Source organism: Kryptolebias marmoratus, linkage group LG17, assembly GCF_001649575.2.
Source record: "Kryptolebias marmoratus isolate JLee-2015 linkage group LG17, ASM164957v2, whole genome shotgun sequence".
Taxonomy (NCBI): domain Eukaryota; kingdom Metazoa; phylum Chordata; class Actinopteri; order Cyprinodontiformes; family Rivulidae; genus Kryptolebias; species Kryptolebias marmoratus.
The window spans coordinates 21,706,785-21,726,635 of record NC_051446.1 but is presented as its reverse complement, the minus strand read 5'-3'; the positions used below and the strand labels follow the sequence as shown (position 1 = coordinate 21,726,635).

Genomic DNA, 19,851 nt, shown 5'->3' with positions numbered 1-19,851 from the left:
TGAAAAACTAATTTGTACCGTATTTGTTAGTCATTGTTGGATGTAAAACTTAAAGTTAAATTCAAGTAAATTCAAATATTTGTATTTTTTTCCTACTTTTCATATGTTGACCCACAGACCAATATGCTTTAGACCAAAATGGACGCTTCTCTGTCCTTTATTACTCATACATTGAGTTTATTTTGAGTGGAATTATTGAACAATAATCACAATACTTTGTTATTACATATAATGTGAGCACTTGAGTACATGTTACAGGATTTATTGGTAACGAAAAGTAATTACACAAACTATATTTCAGAATTTTCTTAAAGAAGAGCAGATCAAAATGACATATATTTACTGTAACATTTTAATTGTAGTAAATATAAATTCATAGACCTGAACTGACATTACAACTATATAAATATGTTCATTCTGCAGGTAACGTAGACACACTTGGGTAAAAGGAAAATGTGTATCTGTTTATTCATGTTATAGGTGTGATTTATAAAACATGCAACAACACTAATACATTTCAAGTTGATGAGGCCAAATTAAAAGTTTGAATATCAGTGTTTGTACAGCTCATTTGGACTGGATGTTAGTCATCAGAAAATTCTTTCTATTTTCTTTCATAAAGATTTAATAAGACTTTATGTCACCAAACATGAAAACAATATCAGTGTGTTCATCTGGTTGTATATTAGACTTATTAAGGGTTTATAAATAGTCTTCAGTTTTTTTGTTCCCTCAGATCTGAAATTATTTGCACGTCTGAGGCAAAACTACACCTAAATCCATGGTTACATTAGAGAAATATGACTTTAACACGTTTAACATTTGCACTTTTAATCCGATTCTGGGATCCACAATGAAAAGAGAGTGCATAAAAACACAGTGACGGCTGTGACGTAAAACACTTGAAAACCTTTGGTGATTCGGTTCGCCACTCGGGTCCAGTAGCCGGGCTTCTTCTCATGGTCGCTGCCAAGCAGATTTACTTTTTTTTTAATCGCACCGAGCTCATCCGAGACCTTTTCCACTGCGAGAAACAACTCCGTCAGCTGGCTTCTGCTGACCTGCAAGAGTGATTTAGTCAGTGGACAAGTTATGGACAAAATGAAACTGTTAAATGTCATACTGCGAGGAAAAAAAACGTTTCTGTCACCACGTCATCAAAAAAACGTGATGCAGTACTGAAATAAATTCCTGTGAGCTTGTGAGGTTGAATGTTTACTTCAGAAAAGTAAAGTAGCTTTGGCTGCGTTTCTGAATCTGAAAACATCCTTTTGAACATTATATTGTGATATTCTTATTCATACAGTTCACTGTATGATTTATTTTCTCCTCCAGGTTAAGACATTTTTGCTTATTCAAGCTTCAAATATCTTCTTTTTAACCTCCAACCTTGTTTTTTTTTTTAAATTAACAGAAACATTTGTTTAAAGTTTGAATGTAGAAGCCGCATCAAAAAATGTATTTTGCTAAAAGAAGCACAGAAATGAAAGAAATCAACTTTTTCATCAGCTACACCAACCTCTTCGTTGTTAGACGTTGTTTGATGAGCCATCTCATCAAAAATCGACATATAATCACTGCATTTCTTTATTTCTGGAAGGTTGCAGAATCAAAATAAAGGCATAGCTTGTTATAAATGATAAACTGAAGTCAGATTCAGTTGTTAACACAGTCTAAAATAAATCTGATCTGGTAAAATGCAATGAAATGTTGCTTTTGCTCTGATAGTCACCGTTCTCCTCGTTTATCCTTGGGTCACTGTCTGCATCGCCGTCCTGAGACGCCGAGTCTTTCTCCATCAGATACGTCACAAAAATCGTCTCCAGGAGGCTGAGCTTCATCAGAGCAAAAATCCCAATGCAGTAAATCACTAAGAGGAACAGACAGAAGATCATTGATCAGGACATTGAATCAGTTTATTCTGTTCCTGTTTATAAACTGAAGTCTTTTCTTTCTGATTTGTGGTCTCACCTTAGCCATCAATTTGAAAACAGGAGGAATAGTGGTTACAATATGGGACACCACTTCAAGAAGTCAAAATTAATTGCGTATAAATCCTGGCTGGGGACAAACCTCGTGGTGTTTTACCTATAAGTGGAATGCTGTTTGAGGAAACGGGGAGAATCTCGTTGAGAAGAAGCTGCATCACAGTGACGGCCAGCAGCACGCTGACTTTGAAGCCGATCTTTTCCCCACTGTTTGACATCAGGAGGGAGGCAAGGTCCAGACACAAGAAGAAGAGGACGGGTATCAAAAAGTTTGCTACGTAGAGGGCAGACCGCCTCTTCATTTTGATCTGTGCAAGAACAGAAAGAACATTTCACTCCTTTAGGTTTGATATGATAATCTGCACATAGTTTCCAGCTAAATAGGTAAAACAAAGATAATCCCAAAAAGTAGAGGTACATGTGGAAGTACAGGGGTACCCAAACTGGTCATATTTCTTTTTCACACCAAGGTAAAGTTATTTACTTTTATTGTTCTGCAGTGCAATAATATGATATTTGTACAGGGGAGTAGGCAGGACTTAAAGCACAACATCCCTCTTGTTCAGATTCTGTAATTCTTTAATAATCCGACATGTCAGCTTCAGTCAACTAAGTCCCAACAAGAAAAAGTAGGGACACTTATTATATTACATGTCTATGGTCACATATGCATGAAGGTGTGAACTGATGTGAAACAGGTGCGGGGGTGCTACATGCAAAATACTTTTTTATGAATATGAATTTAAGAGAGGAGAGCTGAAAGGTGACTCAGAATTATTATCTGTAAAATAAGAAACCAGAGGAGGTCTATATGAGAAGGAGATTTTCCAACTCCCATGCTGCAGTGTTTTTCTATTAGCCTATACAGTAAATGAGAACAACATAATAAAAGTCTTAAAATTCAATTGTGGCTTTTGGTTTTCGGTGAGCCACCTCAAGATTATCTGTGGCTCCCATCTGGCCACTCCTTAAGAAACTTGTCTGGAGGCGTTCCTGTCAGCAAAGAGAAAGTAAAGTAGGAAATCTTGACTTTATGGGACGTCTCGGTACTTACTGTGTAAACAATTACGGTTTGGTTGAAGCCAAAATGGTTGACGGTTTTGTTGGTGACCGACTGGTTCATAAACAGCCACTCATACTGTGTCTGCATTACCCTACGAGACCACTTAGTGAGTGCTGTGTTGTTTTTATTGAAGAAAATTTCTAACTCTTTATCTGAAATGGAAACAACATGCAAGGTAAGGCATTTTAAATAACAGTCCAGTTCAAATATCTTCAAATAAGTTTTAAAATAGCTGAAGAATATAGAAGCAGGGCTCACTGGAGTGCACGACAGACTTGAAGGAGACGTTGCAGCTCTGAACATCAAAGGGGAATTTGTAAATGTGCATCCTGCAGGTGCTGACCACAACCAGGTCGTTCCTATATTCCACTTTACCATTACTATTTAATTTGAGAAAAGGGCTGGGTGGGGCTTTGTCCTTTTCTACCCTGTAGAAAAAAATTTAATTTAAATCATACCGAACAAATTGCACCTCGGACTGCATCTCATTTAGTGAAGCGACTATGAAACATGAAGCCATTACTTGGACTTTTAAAATTTGTAATTTAAGTCTCGTTTTACAACATTGCAATTTATTATGTTTGCAATCATAGTCTAGATTCTTGGAAGCATGAAGAAATAAGACGATGGGCTTCTGCTAAGTCATTCATAGATTCATGCACGCTTACATCTCTTCAATCATCAGGTCTGGTTTCCACAAAGAGTCAGTTGGAACTATTATTTCCGAAATGTCACAAAACTTGCTTTTATTCCAACTGATGTGAGGATTATTCCATTTCTGAGCAGGAAAAAAACAGAAGAATAGGTGTTGAGACAAAAAGGAGGAGGGAATTAAAATGAACAAAGCTGAACACACCTAGTATGCTTCAGGTTCCTTTAAACCAGGGGTGTCAAACTCCGTTCCTCGGGGGCCTCTGTCCTGCATGTTTTGGATGTGTTCTTGCTTTAAAACACCTGGTTTAAATGGATGACTTGTTGCCATGCCCCAGGAGAACCTGATGATTTGGTGAGGAGGTGATTAAACCGTTTGAATCAGGTGAGTTGTGCAGAAAAACCTAAAACTCCCAGGACAGCGTCCCTCAAGGCCTGGAGTTTGACACCCCTGGTTTAAACCATTCTGGCCTCACCTGCAAACCATTTGCATCAGACGTAACAACAATAATGGCAGATTTCACGCTCGTGTTTGTGCTATAGATGCTGCTAAACTACAGCAAAACCTTGTACACTGTATTTTTTCAGGGTGATGAACAATAACATACGCCACATAGTTGACTCACAGCGAATAGGAACAAGACAGGAAAGGGGAAGAAAACTTTATGTTTGGTAAATCCAAAAAGGGTTACAAACAAAAACAACTAGACTTCTATTCTGTAGCTGAAGACGTTTGGCTTCCAATGTCCTGGATGACTGAGAATCTACACCAGCATTTGTGTTTGGTGTTTGGAGTTTGTACCAAGTGTGTAAGCTTTAAGAATATGCTCTACATCTTGTTTCCTGTTTTTGGTGCCCATTATAGCGTCACATATAGGTCTGACATCGCTTCTACAGTGTTTTGGGTCGTTTTCTGTGTTTCCGTATGGATGAAGACATTTCTAGTAACAGTGCAATGTTTCTGATGATGTTCTTAGGAACGACAAATAAAAAGATTGTTTTGGAAAGACTGTGTTTCTTTGTGGACAAGCCCATAACATATAGGACGCGTCACACTGAAGTACATCGTAACAACACAGATTAGCTTTAAAATATTAGCATAATATTCTTTCTTGACACCCAATTCTTAAACAGGATTCTCACCAGAACAGCCGATATCTCAACTAATGGACCACCAGGAGATGTTGGGTCATTCTCAACCTCAAAAGTTGTTCTTTCCTCATTAATTTTTACACCTGCGATATAAAACAGTGCTACAACTAAACAAGAGAAGAACCCTCAAAAAAAAAAAAGGCATAGAAGAAAAGCTGCTATAGGAACCTGGAATTGAATATGCAAATGTGTATTTTCAGGAGTGGTGGCACTTAAAAGTAGAACAGTATAGAGAATATTCAGCGTAGGGCATCGATCGGTGGCCAGGCACTGCTGGTGTGAGGGTTATAATGGAAAATAATGGAGGCGTAATTTTAGACACGCATCATATGCCGCCTATGTGTTTTACCCTTAAGTGTTCTTTTCAATTAGAGAAATGTTGTATTTTTCAACTCACCATGTCAATCCAAACGTAAGATATAAAAGTTTGGTCAACCTCTCTCTGCGGAAAAAGAAATACAGAATGTTTGAAAGTCTTTCCAGTTGTTCAGTTGTAAACATGCTGTTCAAGCTTTCTTGCATTATAAGCTAAATTTTAGTTGTTGCTACAGCATCTGAATTATTACGCTAATGCAGACAAGGAGTGTAGCAATTAAATTATATAGATCAGATCTTTAATTTAAATTATGTTGTAACTGTTATTGGCTGTGCATTATCAGTGCTACAAGGGAGGTTAAATAAAAACAAAACCACCAAATGGCATTTGAAGAGACTGATTACCTAAATAAAACAGGATCTGGCACAACACAATAAGCAAAACCATAAGAACCAAAGTATAACAGGAAACTTAAAACTTAAAAAGCTTTTATGAACTATATACATTTAAACAAAAAAAACAACAAATAAAAAAGGTTTAAACCCACAGAGTTACTTACCACATCCAGGATGGCATAGATCGCCATTTGAAGAAAAACCGGTGTACTTTTTTTGTGATTTAAAGTAGGCCGGGTCATTGTATATTTATCGTTACTTCTGGTCATGTTCAAGTCCTCTAAAACATCCTGATATGTGCAGTAATGTGCTGAAAAAAACAAAACATTTTTCTTTTTTAAGAGACAAAATAGACAAAGGGATGATTGGGAGAGTCTACATGAACGATCAATTATCCACCTTACCAAGTCAGAGACAGCTTTAAACCCTAAAAAACATTTTATTTCAACCTCATTGAGCTTAAGGCTAAAGTTAAGTTGTTTGCAAGGATTTTTTTACTAACAACAAATAAAAAGATGGAAAAGCTGTGTTTTTGTGTGAACATATTACGTGTCATAATTACAATATGAGTTCCCAAAACACATAGACACACTACGTTCTTAGCAACACTGTGGTGATTTCATCTAATGTGTTGAAATCAGATATTTCAAGATAATTCAAGAGTGCTTTGTGAGTTCAGATATGAATAAAATACACTAAAATGAAACCTGTATCGAATCCAAAGTGAGTGCAAAAAGAAAAAAATACAAAACAAGACAGAAAACAAACTATTCTAAAACAACAAATGCTGGAACCAACACTGAAACCGATGTGTGTTACACTAATAAAGTGCTTTAAGCGCATGAGAAAAAGACAGCTAATCTTATTTTCACAAGCAATAACTTGTAAAAACACAAGTTTTGTCTTTCTAACGTTATCCTGTGAATGGAGCAGAAGGTAGTCTGCAAGAATTTTAAGACACTTTTTAACCGTTTCTTAAGTTAAAATGTGATTAATCCATGTTGTATTACTGTATTCACTTATCAAGTAAGCCAATAAAACAAAGTTCTTCCTCTAATGTCAGCGTTTTTTTGTGCATCGATTACACACATAAATAGATTAGAACAACAAGTGAAATAAATAAGTGCTCGGTTTCAACACTTCGTCAATTTCTGCACATAATCACATTATTTAAACTTACGGTTTTCCTCAGAACTCTGGCTGGACGCCTTGTCAAAATCTAATTGTCCATCAGTTGTTGTATTTTCATCTGTCACAGAAAATAATTCAGTAAGTTCTCACACATTTTATATTTTGCATGACACTTACAGTAATTTTAATGGTTATATAATGATATTGTAGTCTGTAGACAATTTAATGAACTCAGTGGGATATAACGATGTGTTGAGGAGATGGGTCGATACAAATCACTTTACTTGGCATTTCCTTTAAGCTTTGATTAAACCAAGCTTGATCATCATGTAGCTCATTAATTGTTAAATATGAGGCATTTGCACATTAAGAGTATAAATTCTTACATTCCTGTGTATAATCAAGTCCTATTATTATTATTTCAAGATGCAATTAGATCAAGATGAGTAGTAATGTTATGCTCACTGCTGGTTTGAACTGTTTTAAGACAATAAAGCACAATGTAGGGGGTTTGTACCTTGTATTTCTATCAAGGTGTAATTGGACATCTGTTGATCACTATGATGCTCCTGGCGCTCTGAACTGAAGGTATTTTCACCTGAAAGAAAGAAAATTTTATGTTTTTCAACAAAATGCCCAGCCATGAACTTCTACCCCTTTAAATATTGTTCCATAATAAAAATTCTATATATGTGCTTGTTTTTTTTTTTTCCATTTTTATGCTAGCCACTCTTTCATAAACCACAAGTAAGGTGACCAGATGTCCCTCTATATTCAGACATAAGACATTTTCATTCCGTTTTCCTTCATGCCACGATTTAAGATGAAGTCTACATTTGTTCAAAATATACCACTTCCGAATAGAATATATTTTTTATGAAAAGAAAGTCTGAAACTCACAATTTCCTGGGCATTATCCTTTTGCCAGAACCTGTTACTCACAATGGCCACAAATTGCTAGGTTTTAAAGTCTATTTTTAGGAACCTTGTTGCTCTGTATTTTCCACCAACATGACTTAGCGGGGGAAAAGAATTAGTCAAACAACAAAATATTTCTCAGTTTACAACCACATGCTCCACAGACAATGATCCCAGCTTACCTGCGAGGAGGAGCAGAAAACAGACGAAAGTCAAAATCATGACTGAGAGGTGAGTGAGCCGCCCTGTCCTCTCTGAGCTGCCTGAAGACGTTTCCTGCCGTATTAATATCACTGACAGGGATGGGCAACACCCTCAGCACTCAGATTTCAGTAGTTTAATGTGGTTTTCACATTAAAAGATTTCCATTGTGGTTATGGCTATATGGTGCTCTGTGGGGGACAGAGAGAACAACATAAACCCACTAAGGAGAAAGAAAATCTATATAGTAATTATATTTTTAATGATTGCTCATTCAGCAGCAAAATGTGGAGTCACTTTAATGCATACTGTCTGATATTTAGAATAGTAAATAAAATAAGTCCAATCTGATTTGATGGCATGCCTGAACAAGAAACACACCGGCTCACCCTTTTTGTTGACCATATAACAAAACCAGTGTAATAAAATAAACACAAGCACAAAACTGAGTGGCCACCATGACACAAAAACTGTTAAATTCTTGTTGATTGTTTGGAGTCGCTCTGGCTCAGGAGCTGGAGTTCTCATATTCATTTCTGCTGTGAAGAAGAGTTATTTTTGGGTTAGTTGGTGATTCTAAAAGGACCTTAGGTGTGTGTGTGTGTGTAAGCGTCAATGGTTGCCTTCATGTTTCTGTGTTGGTTCTGCAGCCTGTCCAGTGTTTACCCTCATCTCACCGGCTGACAGCAGTGATAGGCTGTGTTTATGTACGTACCATTCATGCAAAATAATGACAGATCATTTCAGAGTAAGTTCAGGTGATTTTTCTGGCAGCCCACTCGTTGCTCAGCTCAGCCAACATTTAGAACAGGGGCGTCCAATCCTGGTCCATGAGGGCCACTATCCTGCATGTTTTTGTTGTTTCTCTGCTTCAGCACACCTGATTTGAATGGATAGGTGATTAACAGGTCTCTGTAGAACTTAACTTTATTTTAATTGTTTATCTGTTCATTTTCAGGCTCAGGGTTGCAGGGAGCTGGGTGAAAGGTGGGGTACGCCCTGGACGGGTCGCTGATTAGCCTAACATGTTTAGAAAGGAAACCAGAGGAGCCAGAGAAACCTCACAAATGTTTAATAAGTGCAGGGCTAATCTATCAGAAGTTTTATAGGCTAGTTGCAATCAAAAGGGACAGTTAAAAAAGAAAAAAAAAACACTGAATCACAACCTAAAACAAACCAAATATTCAGAGGAATATCTTAGATTTCTTAGATATCTCAGAGTGTAAATAGCTTTGTAAATCAGATGATTGTTAGATTATGTTTCCGTATTGGCAAACAACTTAAAAAAAACTTTGTAGTAGCTGAGAATTATTCACAATACCAGTAGTCTGAGTGTGTCATCTCACATGGGATGCATGAGATATTAAATTGTAATATTTTCAAGGTTTGACCAAAACAACTCTTAGTTTAGATTTTAGTTTGAAACTCTGGCAAGAAAAGCGGCAGGCAATATGCATTCCTCCTAAGAAAGGTTAGATTTTTATTTGATTTAGCGATGAGTTTGAGTAGAATAATTGAATAATAATCACAGTTCTTCTGTACTACATGTCACAAATTACTGGTGTAATTATTTACTACAATAACCACAGATACAATAAACTTGAGTCACATCATTATTCTCCAGCAACATGACAAGAGTTCCGTCTTAAATGACACTTCTTTGGCAGTAAAGTTCCAAATGTATGTGTATTCATATATTTCCTAAGTATCAATATTATATTAATATGAATACAAACATTCTTCTACTAACATCAAAACACTTGGGTAACAGGATAATGACAAAAGAGCCACTGTTAATATGTGTTACATGTGTTATCTGAAAAATATGTAACAATAATCCATTTCTTCATTAGTCTGGATAAAACTCTGATGTAAATTTGAAAAGACCAGAGGTTGAAGATGAGTAAAAATCTGGTGTCCACACAGCTTTGTTGGATGTGACTGCAGGAACTCCATTATTACCTCAGAAAATAGTTATTTAATGGATTAAAGAAGCATGTTAGTCTTTACAAAAAATACTTTTCATTTTATCTTATATTGAGCTGATAGTGCTTTCATTTTAATGTCAGTATGATTGCATGATTGATTTGCAAACAAAATATAAAAAGCCAACTGGACACTTTGTCTTTTCTATATTATATTACAGTGACTTTAACATAATATTAGTCAGGCTGAGAGAGCCACACTGAAAAGATAGTAAATAAAAATACACTGACTGCTATGCTATAAAAAATTTTGAAAATCTTGTTAATCCTTTTAGCCAGTTTGGTCCAGTAGCCGGGTTTCCCCTCTTCAGGCTTGTTGCTGAGTAAAGTCACTGATTTTTTCAGTTCATCTGAAAGTTTTTCCACAGCGAGGAAGATCTCAGTCAGCTGGCCGTCCTGAAACAGAGGTTTACAGCTAATTAACAAAAACAACGACCACATGGCCCTGATTGCTGCTATAATAGCAGACCAGAGATTAAATCCTCCTGAATACCAGGAAAAAGAAATTGTTCAATCACATTTTTTTTAAATTCCCCAATCTTTGTAAGGTAATCAGCCCCACTCCTTTACATTTGGTATCATTGAAAAGCTCTAAATGTCATCTGTAGATAGCAAAAAGAGTTAAAGGTGGGAGATATTCAGGTTTACAAATGTTCAGAGTCAGGAGGATATATCAGTTTGCCTTTTCTTCTCAGGGCAATGACTTAAATATTAAAATAAAACAGCAAAATATTAAATTTGTCTCAGAGGTCAAATATTGCAGACTTGTATTTCTTCTAAAATAATCAAAAAACAAAACAAAAACAAGTTGCAAACAAAGTTGCAAATATGCTGCAATTAGTTGTATGCACAAAATGTAACAGTGTTGTTGGAGGCTGGTTGAAGACTTTGTGGGCTCAAGACGATGACCATGACCCAAATAATTTGCGTATTTAAACTACAAAACCTCTCCCCATCTCTTCTCTTGTGGAATTAACAGGAATATTTATTGGCTTTGGGGTTTAAGTTGAAACATCCAAACCAAATAAATCTATAACTGTTCACAGAAACTAAACAAGTCTTGTTTTATTTGAATGAAACCTTTGACTGGAATACTCACCTCCTTGTCAATAGATGGTGCTTGATCATAAACCTCCCTGTAGATGGATGCATATTTTTTTACTTCTATAAGGATGTAGAAGACAAAAAAGTCGATTTAACATTTTTATATATGCATAATGATTACATAGATAGGTCAATACTTTATTCATCCCCTGAGGGAGCTTACAACTACACTAAAAAAGTTAAAACTCATACATATTAAACTGAATTCATATTGAGAAGTTTTTACCATTAATTCTAAATTTGAAAAAGGCTGTAAAATGTGTTTTGTTCTGATTGTTACCTCGCATCTCATTCAAACTCGGGTCGTTGTCTGAGCCGCTGTCCTGGGACACTGAGTCTTTCTCCATCAAATACCTCACCAAAATCGTCTCCAGGAGGCTGAGCTTCATCAGAGCAAAAATCCCAATGCAGAAAATCACTAAGAAGAGCAGACGGCACACAGTTACAAAAGAAAAGTTGAATTAGTATGTTTTGGTTCAGCTCATATGTGGGCTTAAACCCAATTTCTTAGTGTGACCCCTACTTTTACTCCTTTTTTTTAAGCAGTTCCTTAGCTATTAATGTAAAGTATGAGGAGCAGTGAGTAAAACATTTCACAACAAAATGGAGCATCCCCTTCAAGCCTCTGAAACATGCTAAATGCTGGAGTAATGAAGCTGAAGCTGTGTCATTCTCCACAGTGAAGTGAGTCCTGAAAGGAAGAAGCCATGACTCCCAAAGCAACATAAAAAAAGACAGATTACAGTTTGCAAATACATCTAAATCTTTGGAGACGCGTCCTGTGGTCTGATGAAGCTAAAATTGAACTGTGGGCGGCTGCGGCTTAGTGGTTAGAGCAGTCTTCCGCCAATGAGAGAGTTGGAGGTTTGATTCCTGGCAGCAGTCGCATGTCAAAGTGTCCCTGTGCAAGACAGTGAACTCCTCATTGCCTCTGATGAGCCCCACTGGTGAATGAATGGAGTTTAAAGCACCAATTAGACGCTATAGAATGATTTATTCAGATTAGCTTTGAAGATGTAGTAGAGTGCTGTATGAATGTGTGTGGATGGATTGAGGGCGGATTGGGTTGTAAAGTGCTTTGAGTAGCCTGGTTGGCGAGAAAGACGCTATATAAGTACAGTCTATTTACCATTTAACTGTTTGGCCATAATGACCATCGTTACATTTGGAGGTAAAAGAAAAAACAACATCTCAGAACATCAGTCAGGAAGTTGAAGCTTGGGTGGATATGGGTTTTCCAAATGGACGACCCTAAACAGACAAATTAGTTTTGGAGAGGCCATCATGAAGCCCTGATCTCAATCCAATCTGTAGGCTGAGCTGAAAAGGTGGCCGACAAACCTGACTCAGTTACACCAGTTCAGTCAGGAATGTCAGACTGTGAGAAAAAATTATTGTCTTTTTATACAATGGATGTGGTTTCAACTGTATATTCCAGGGGTGCCTGGTCCTAGACGACCACTATCGTGCATGTTTTAGTTGTTTCTCTGCTTTGACATACAAGATTTGAATAAACAAGGGATTAACAGGCATCTGCAGAACTTAAAGACCTGCTGAAGAGAAGAGAAACAACTAAAACATGCACGATAGTGGCCCTCAAGGACTAGCGTTGGAAGCCGCTGATATATTCAGGATGATTTTCTTTCTTCACTCTTGGATCATTGTCTTGTTTTATGCCTCTCTTTGGGCACTTTTTACCTATAAGTGGAATCCTGTTTGATGAAACGGGCAGAATGTCATTGAGAACCAGCTGCATCACAGTGACAGCCAGCAGCACTGTGACCTTGAAGCCAATCTTGTCCCCGCTGCTGTCTGACATCAGGAAGGAGGCAAAGTCCAGACACAAGAAGAAGAGGACGGGCAGCAAGAAGTTTGCAACGTAGAGGGACGACCTCCTCTTCATTCTGATCTGTGAACAGATGGATAAGGTGATCAAACATCTTACCCCTTTCTGTTTGACAGAAGAATCTGCTGCATGTAGTTTCAAGATTTGTTAGTAAAATAAGAATACAAAAAGAGTCCTACAGTAAGAAACAAACAGACAATATAATAAAACAGAAAAATTAAAAATACATTGACTTGAATAGAGGTAGAGGGGTTCTTCTTCTGAGCCATGTTGCAAACATGAGCAATCAGCATTTCTTTTTTTATTATTTATTAATTAGTTTATTTATTTTTGGGTTTGTTGCCAAGCTATGCTGCTGTGGTAACTCATCACCATGACTCACTCCAGGAAACAAGAAGTAAAGCAGAAAACCTTGACTTTAAAATAAGTCTCAGTCCAGAAAATACTTACAGTGTAAACAAGAACAGTTTGCTCCAGGTCTAAACAGTTAACAGTTTTGTTGAAGGCCACCATGTCGATAAAGATCCACTCGTACTGCACCTGCATTGTCTCACGAGACCAAAGGGTGACTATTTCCTTCTGACCAAAGTAAGGGATAACAAATTCTTCATCTGAGGTGGGAAGAAAAGAAAATCAACAGTAAGATTTCTGAACACGGAAGGAAAGTTGTGTGACATTTTGTACAATTTAAACAGCAGCCATTTGGAAAAAAATAGTCATCTCAGGGTACTGTACAGAAAAACTGAATGGCTTCAATACAAAACCTTAGTGCAAATAAATAATTTACATTTCTGCGCTCTGGGATTAAATACAGTCACAGTCAGATATCTAATAATCACAGCAATTAGGTGTTATTATAGTTAAAGGACATGATAACAGAGCTTACCAGAGTACTGAACAGACTTGAAGGAGATGTTGCAGCTCTGAACGTCAAAAGGAAATTTGTAAACATGCATCTTGCAGCTGGTGGTCACAACGAGGTCGTTCCTAAAGTGCACATAACCAGAACTATCCACCGTGAGGAAAGGGCTTGGTATGGCTTTGTCTTTCTCTATCCTGTAGGAAAATTACCAAACAGATCGAGCCTCAAAGTGAATCGAATCTAGTGAAGCAACATGTTACAATGTTAAACTGATAAACTGATTAAACCTAAAAATTATAAAAAAAAATATCACCCTTAAAATTAGCAAACAATACCCATCTGCTTCAACCTCTTAAGCCCACGGGACAAAATGATGATGTCACACTTTGGGCATCCCTGCTTTAGCTGATCTATCAGTAGTTTTTGTCGTCAGAAAGCAGTGACCTTTAAGTCTAAGATTGCATACTTACATCTCTTCAATAATTAGGTCTGGCTTTCACAAAGAGTCAGTTGGGACTCTTATTTCTGAAATTCCACAAAAGTCCTCATCATTCCAGCTGATATAGTCATTCTGCCAATACTAAACAGGAAGAAAGTGAGAAGTGTGAGTCGTTAGGAGGAGGAGAAGGAAGAAAAAACAATTCAATTTAAAAAAAAAAAAACATGAAGAGGAAACTCACCATGTGAATCAAAATGTGTGAAATGAAAGTTTGATCAACCTCTCTCTGTGGGTAAAGAAATTGAGACAAGGAAATTTTCCCAAAATGATCAGTAATAAACATGCTGCAGCAAACAATACATACAGGATAACTTTAATTAAATCATTAAAGTGCAAGGTCACTGACAATACATTTATACATTTACACCTAAACAACACTTAAGTTGATGATAGTGACATTCTTTATAAGCTATTTTTGCTCTTTGTGAGCAGATAATGTCAATCTAAGAACAAAATTCCACAATATGTGAGACTGTTGGGATTTTGCAGGATTATTGGACCTAAAGTCCAGGTCAGTGCAGACAGGCCCACTGTGGAGGCACTTTGAGTCACTTTTTTTGACTATTCAGCAGCTTTTAGCAGAGAAGGACAGACATTGGGACAGAAAATGTTGGTTTGCTGGACAAATTATTTGCAACAGCTTCAAAATTATCTATTTGAGCACATACTGTAAATGTCAGGTTAGTGGAGGATATGGACCCAGAGTGCAGGAAGACACAGAGGAGCTCAACGGAAAACTGAAACTATTTATCTTTAAAGAAAAAAAACAAAATGCTGACGTGGAAGCAGAACCTAAATAACACAAACTTAAAGCAGGGAACACAAGGAGGCCGACACAAGGAAAACCACATTTGGAACAATGAAAGTATGTGAAGCTGAGGAACAGATTATAAGGCCTGAGGGGGATTAGTAAGTGGACACAGGTGACTGATTACAAACTAGAGATGGTGTGGATGGGTGAGGAAGGCTGACAAATACTGAGCTGAGGACAGGTGAATAATGACAGGGGACACAGAGAGCGCAGGGAGCAAAAACTACACAAGAACTTACAATATGAAGAACAAGAAGTAAAACAGAATTACAGAAACACAAAATAACATTTAACCTAATACAAAATAACTCAAAATACTCAAATCCTAATAATATAACTGTACACACACCCGGGGACTGACAGACCTGGAAAAGACAATTTAATATTCCTCACTAAATAATAAGCGATACCATGACTAAGTAAAACAATACAGGACAAACCTCAAACAGCAAGCTTAAAAATCCTAAATAAAACATCTGAGCAAAATTAAAACATAAACAATGAGTAAAACCAAAGCAAAACATAGTGGCTAAAAAAAAAAGGACTTGTGCAACTTACTACATCTAGGATGGCACTGAGCTTCATTTCAAGGAGAATTCTTGTCGGGTCGTCGTAATTTTTAACCGGCCGGCTCAAGGTGTACATTTCTTTGTTTTTAGTCAGGTTCAGGTGGTTTAAAACGTCCTGATAACTGCAGACTGCAAAACCACAACACATGTGTTTGTAATTATTCTATTTTAGAACATTAAAAAGGACAAAACTGCGTTCTTTGTTATCTTTTTTTGTTGCTGTTGTTGTTTGTTTAAGACCAACAGTTGTACCTTTTTTAAAATCTACCTTTAAAAGTGTAAGGCTAAAATAAATATCAACTTTAATCGTCCAAGACTTGTGGGAAAATCTAGAAAAACAATCAAGCCTCTATTTCAGGGTCAGCTCAACATGTTAGAAAAATGTCTGAACATGCAGCAGGAAGGGAAGAACTATGTGACTCAACAAAAGTCAACACCAACTGTTTTATCACTTCTAGGAGGTTCTAGAAACACAATAAAACTATAACTAATGCATATTTGTCTTTTTGTTTTTGAATTTAGGCAATAATACACATTAGTTAGGGCTAGAGACAACCATGGTGACACCATAACAGGTCAAATAAATAAAAAAAAAACACATTTTAGAAATTTTCCAGTAGTTTAAGTGGTTCTTTTTGCATTAATGTGTTTTGTTTTCACATTCTTTTGCATTTCACTTTAGCCACCAACTAAATGTTTTTTCTCATATCAATCTATCATACAGTTTTTTGCAGACAACAATACACAAATAAACAGCTTGACAATATTATAAAATTATGTGTTTCATTTCAGTAGTTACTTAATTACATATTCAGACAAAGTTTTTTTTAAAATTATTTTTATGAGAGTAACTTTCTTACCTTCTTCGTCAGAACTCTGGCTGGATTCCTGACTATAAAAGTGTGACGGTCCATAAACTGCAGCATTTTCATCTGTCAAGAGAAGTAAGCAGGATTAAATGCTCACACGTTTGTAATAATTACCGTATTGACGGAATTCAATAATTTGTATAACATAGACTCAGAAAATACTGTAAGTTTTCATACCTGCCAAATCCTTAAAGCTCTGATTGAACGATTTTGGGTCATTACATAAATCACGTACTTATAATTTAGGGGTATTTCCACATTCAAAAGAAAATGCACATCTTTATATTATATACAATCATGTCCAAGCAAACTAATTTTCTGATTAAACTGTATCATGATAAAAGGTTTTTTTCCTTATTAATGGAATGAAGACAGGAGGAGTAGTTATCTGGAAGATGGCGCTCCTGGGATCAATTTTAACAACATTAATATTCACTTACTGGCTTTGAAGTGGCAGAGAAGGACTCTGCATCAGCCTGAAGCTATTATTATTATTATTATTATTATTATTATTATTATTATTATTATTATTATTATTATTATTATTATTATTGTTGTTGTTGTTGTTATTATTATTATTATTATTATTATTATTCCTTTAGAAAACTTGTTGAGATTAAAAATCTCATGTACAGGAGCGCTCTGGCTAAAACTGGTAATAGAACATAGTTTCACAAAACAAAATTTGACAACAATAACAGTAAACATAATAATGTAAAACATAAAATGTCTTCTTAAAAATAGGGTGCGTCTTTACCTGACTGAAGAACATCTATTCATGTCAGATAAAACACCTAATAAAACAACTTTATCAACAATAACAAGTAATCTTTAAGTAAAATAAACCATTAAAATATTCATTATAATAAGATGCATCGAAACATGACCAAAAATATACTTTTAAATGTGTTTAATGAAACCATCTCCTTCCCTAATCCAACATTATCTGGCTCCACATCAACATCACTTCTATTTGTTTGTTTTTTTGTTTTTAACCACAAAGTGCTGTTTTAACCAAAAAATAAAATTAAATAACTACCAGTGTGTTCAGTCTCCATTTTGTGTTGCAGGTTATAACAGAAATATAACGTTCTTTTGGTTTGTACCTGGCATTTCTGAAAAGCTCTCACTGGAGGTCTGATCATCATGTGACTCTGAACTGGAGGTTTTTCCACCTGACATTAAAGCAAAAACATTGATGTTTATGAATCTCTATTCCTTCAAATATACACTCAATGCATCTGTTTGTGTTCAAACTTCTATTCTGGATGAGAAGTGACGACAATATTTATTGCTTAATTTAATTTTGTGAAACAAATCAGCACCACTGCCTCACCTGTTCTACTGTTTCTTTATTTAACTTCACATAAAATCCTCTTTGTAATTGAAATTGATTGCAATCCCAAATTCTGCAGTGAGGATACTTTTAAATTAGATCAATGTTCAACATTTTTTTGGCTCTGTTTTCTTTTTTAATTCAACACTTCCAAACAAAGGCTTTTCTAATATTTGGCTTATAGCTAGAAAGATTGAGGAAAACTTGTGATTAATATTAATAAAACTGAGCACCAGGTCGTGAAATGCATGTCAGTAATTCTGCATGTTGGCTACACCCCAAAAGGAGTTTGAAAACAGAAAGAAACCCACAAAAAAAAACAGATTTCAGTGGAATTTTATAAACTTGCTTCTTTGGAATAACATGCAAGTTCATCCAAGCTCAGTTTTATTAATATTAACTAATATTATACCTTGCTTAATGTAGAGAAAAAACACTTAGGATTAATGCATTCTTGCTGAAACACAAAAAAACTGCTCCCAGTGGCCTAATTTGTTATAAAGAGTCTATTTATTTAAGTTAGATATTTTATAACTACCTTACAGCATTAATGACATGTTCCACATTATACTACAGAAATATGTTTTCTAGGCAAATGTGAAACCAATAAATTAGTTTGTATTTGGTGAACAAGACCCAAAAATCTGCTTACAGTGTTCCTGATAAACATCCTGTTGATCTGTAATCAATATACAGAGAAAAAATCTCTAAAAATGCTGTTCCTGCTTCACCAGGACCTGCTGCTACTTTCAGAATTCATGAGACTCTTTATTATCCACATATCGGTTCAAAGATCTATTGGAGAAAATAATGTGAAGTCAAACAACACAAACTTTCAACCCCACGATCCCAGCTTACCTGTGAGGAGGAGGAGGAAGCAGATGAAGGTAAGAATCATGTCTGAGAGGTGAGCAAGCCTCTCTGCCCTCTGATCCGTCTGAAGAAGGTTCTGTTTTCCGCTGCATTAATACCACCGTCAGGAGACGTTCGACACCCTCAGCACTCAGATTTGAATAGTTTAATGTGACTTTCTCAAGAAAAAGATTTTATCTCTCATTTCTTCTGTGGTTATTAATGTGCAGCGCTCCACAACAGCATCGTCGGGCCTCTCAGAAGAAAAGAAATATTAAAGAGGAAGGGTTTTAATGTTGTTTTAGAGAATAAAGTCCACAAAGTATTTAATAATAAAACTCTTTTAGCACATTGTACACAGCAATAAATAAATTCTCAAACATTTTTGAGCTTTAGGCTGCAGTATGAACTTTACTGGAGAATAACAATAATAATAAGTCTTTTTTTTTAGCTTCAGATGTTTTTTAAGGTATTCTGAGGTCAATATTCAATGTACATGTTTGAGACTCTTATTTTGAAGGACTAAAGGAAGTTGAAAGAGGTGATTAATGAAAGTTGGAGGTGATCTGTGCTCCTGCAGGAGTTGTTAGGACCAAGAAAATGGTTCATTCTGCAATTTTTAGTTAAAAGTTTACCATTAACTCTTCACTACAATAATAATTAAATTCACTGGCATTTCTTGAGGGAATACATCACACATGCTGCCTGTTTTAAATAAAAATCATCTTATGTTAAACATGTTATGTTAAAGCCATTTGGGTCAAATCTTAAAAATAACATTATGTGTAATGCTTATAATTCAGTCAATTTTTACAGATATTCAGCTAAAATTTGGTGTAGTAGTAGCTGAGAGTGATCCTCAATATATATTTTAAAACTTTGGCATTAACTGCTGAAGTCATTCCTGTCTGTTAGCAAAACATCTCGTGATCAAATGGACAGATTTTATCGAAATTCTTAGAAAGTATTTACTGGACGTAGATCTACAACTGGTTAACTTTTGGAGCAAACCCAATTCAAGATGGCTACCACAGCTAATCAACATAACAAAATAGGAAAGTAAAAAAGTCTATTTTATAGATATTGAGCACAGATTTGCTGTGGTAGTGCCTGAGGATCCTTCACAACACACAGTCTGAACACTTAGAGATTGTACGAGTTCCTGTGATATTCTGGGTAATGATGCACAACATTATTCTCAAAAGTTGACCATAAAGGTTACAATTAAGTGGTTTTTTTTAGCTGTATCTCATCTTGATCTGATTTTAGCTTTAATTCTGACATAAAAGGCTGTGGACGATAT

General features: G+C 35.9%; 1 protein-coding gene and 1 pseudogene across 1 annotated transcript; both read right to left on the bottom strand.

Moving 5' to 3' along the window:
- Positions 1–246: 246 nt before the first annotated feature.
- LOC108247678 (5-hydroxytryptamine receptor 3B) lies at positions 247–7,286 on the bottom strand. The gene is made up of 11 exons (XM_017435992.3): positions 7,214–7,286; positions 6,746–6,814; positions 5,730–5,875; positions 5,252–5,296; positions 3,720–3,829; positions 3,310–3,479; positions 3,043–3,203; positions 2,089–2,296; positions 1,733–1,870; positions 1,520–1,593; positions 247–1,061 (listed from the first exon to the last, which is right to left on the bottom strand). Exons 1-11 carry the CDS (start codon positions 7,242–7,244, stop codon positions 831–833), a joined length of 1,383 nt encoding a protein of 460 aa, XP_017291481.2. The 5' UTR covers positions 7,245–7,286; the 3' UTR covers positions 247–830.
- A 3,105-nt stretch (positions 7,287–10,391) lies between these two features.
- LOC108247243 lies at positions 10,392–18,594 on the bottom strand (annotated as a pseudogene).
- Positions 18,595–19,851: the final 1,257 nt, after the last annotated feature.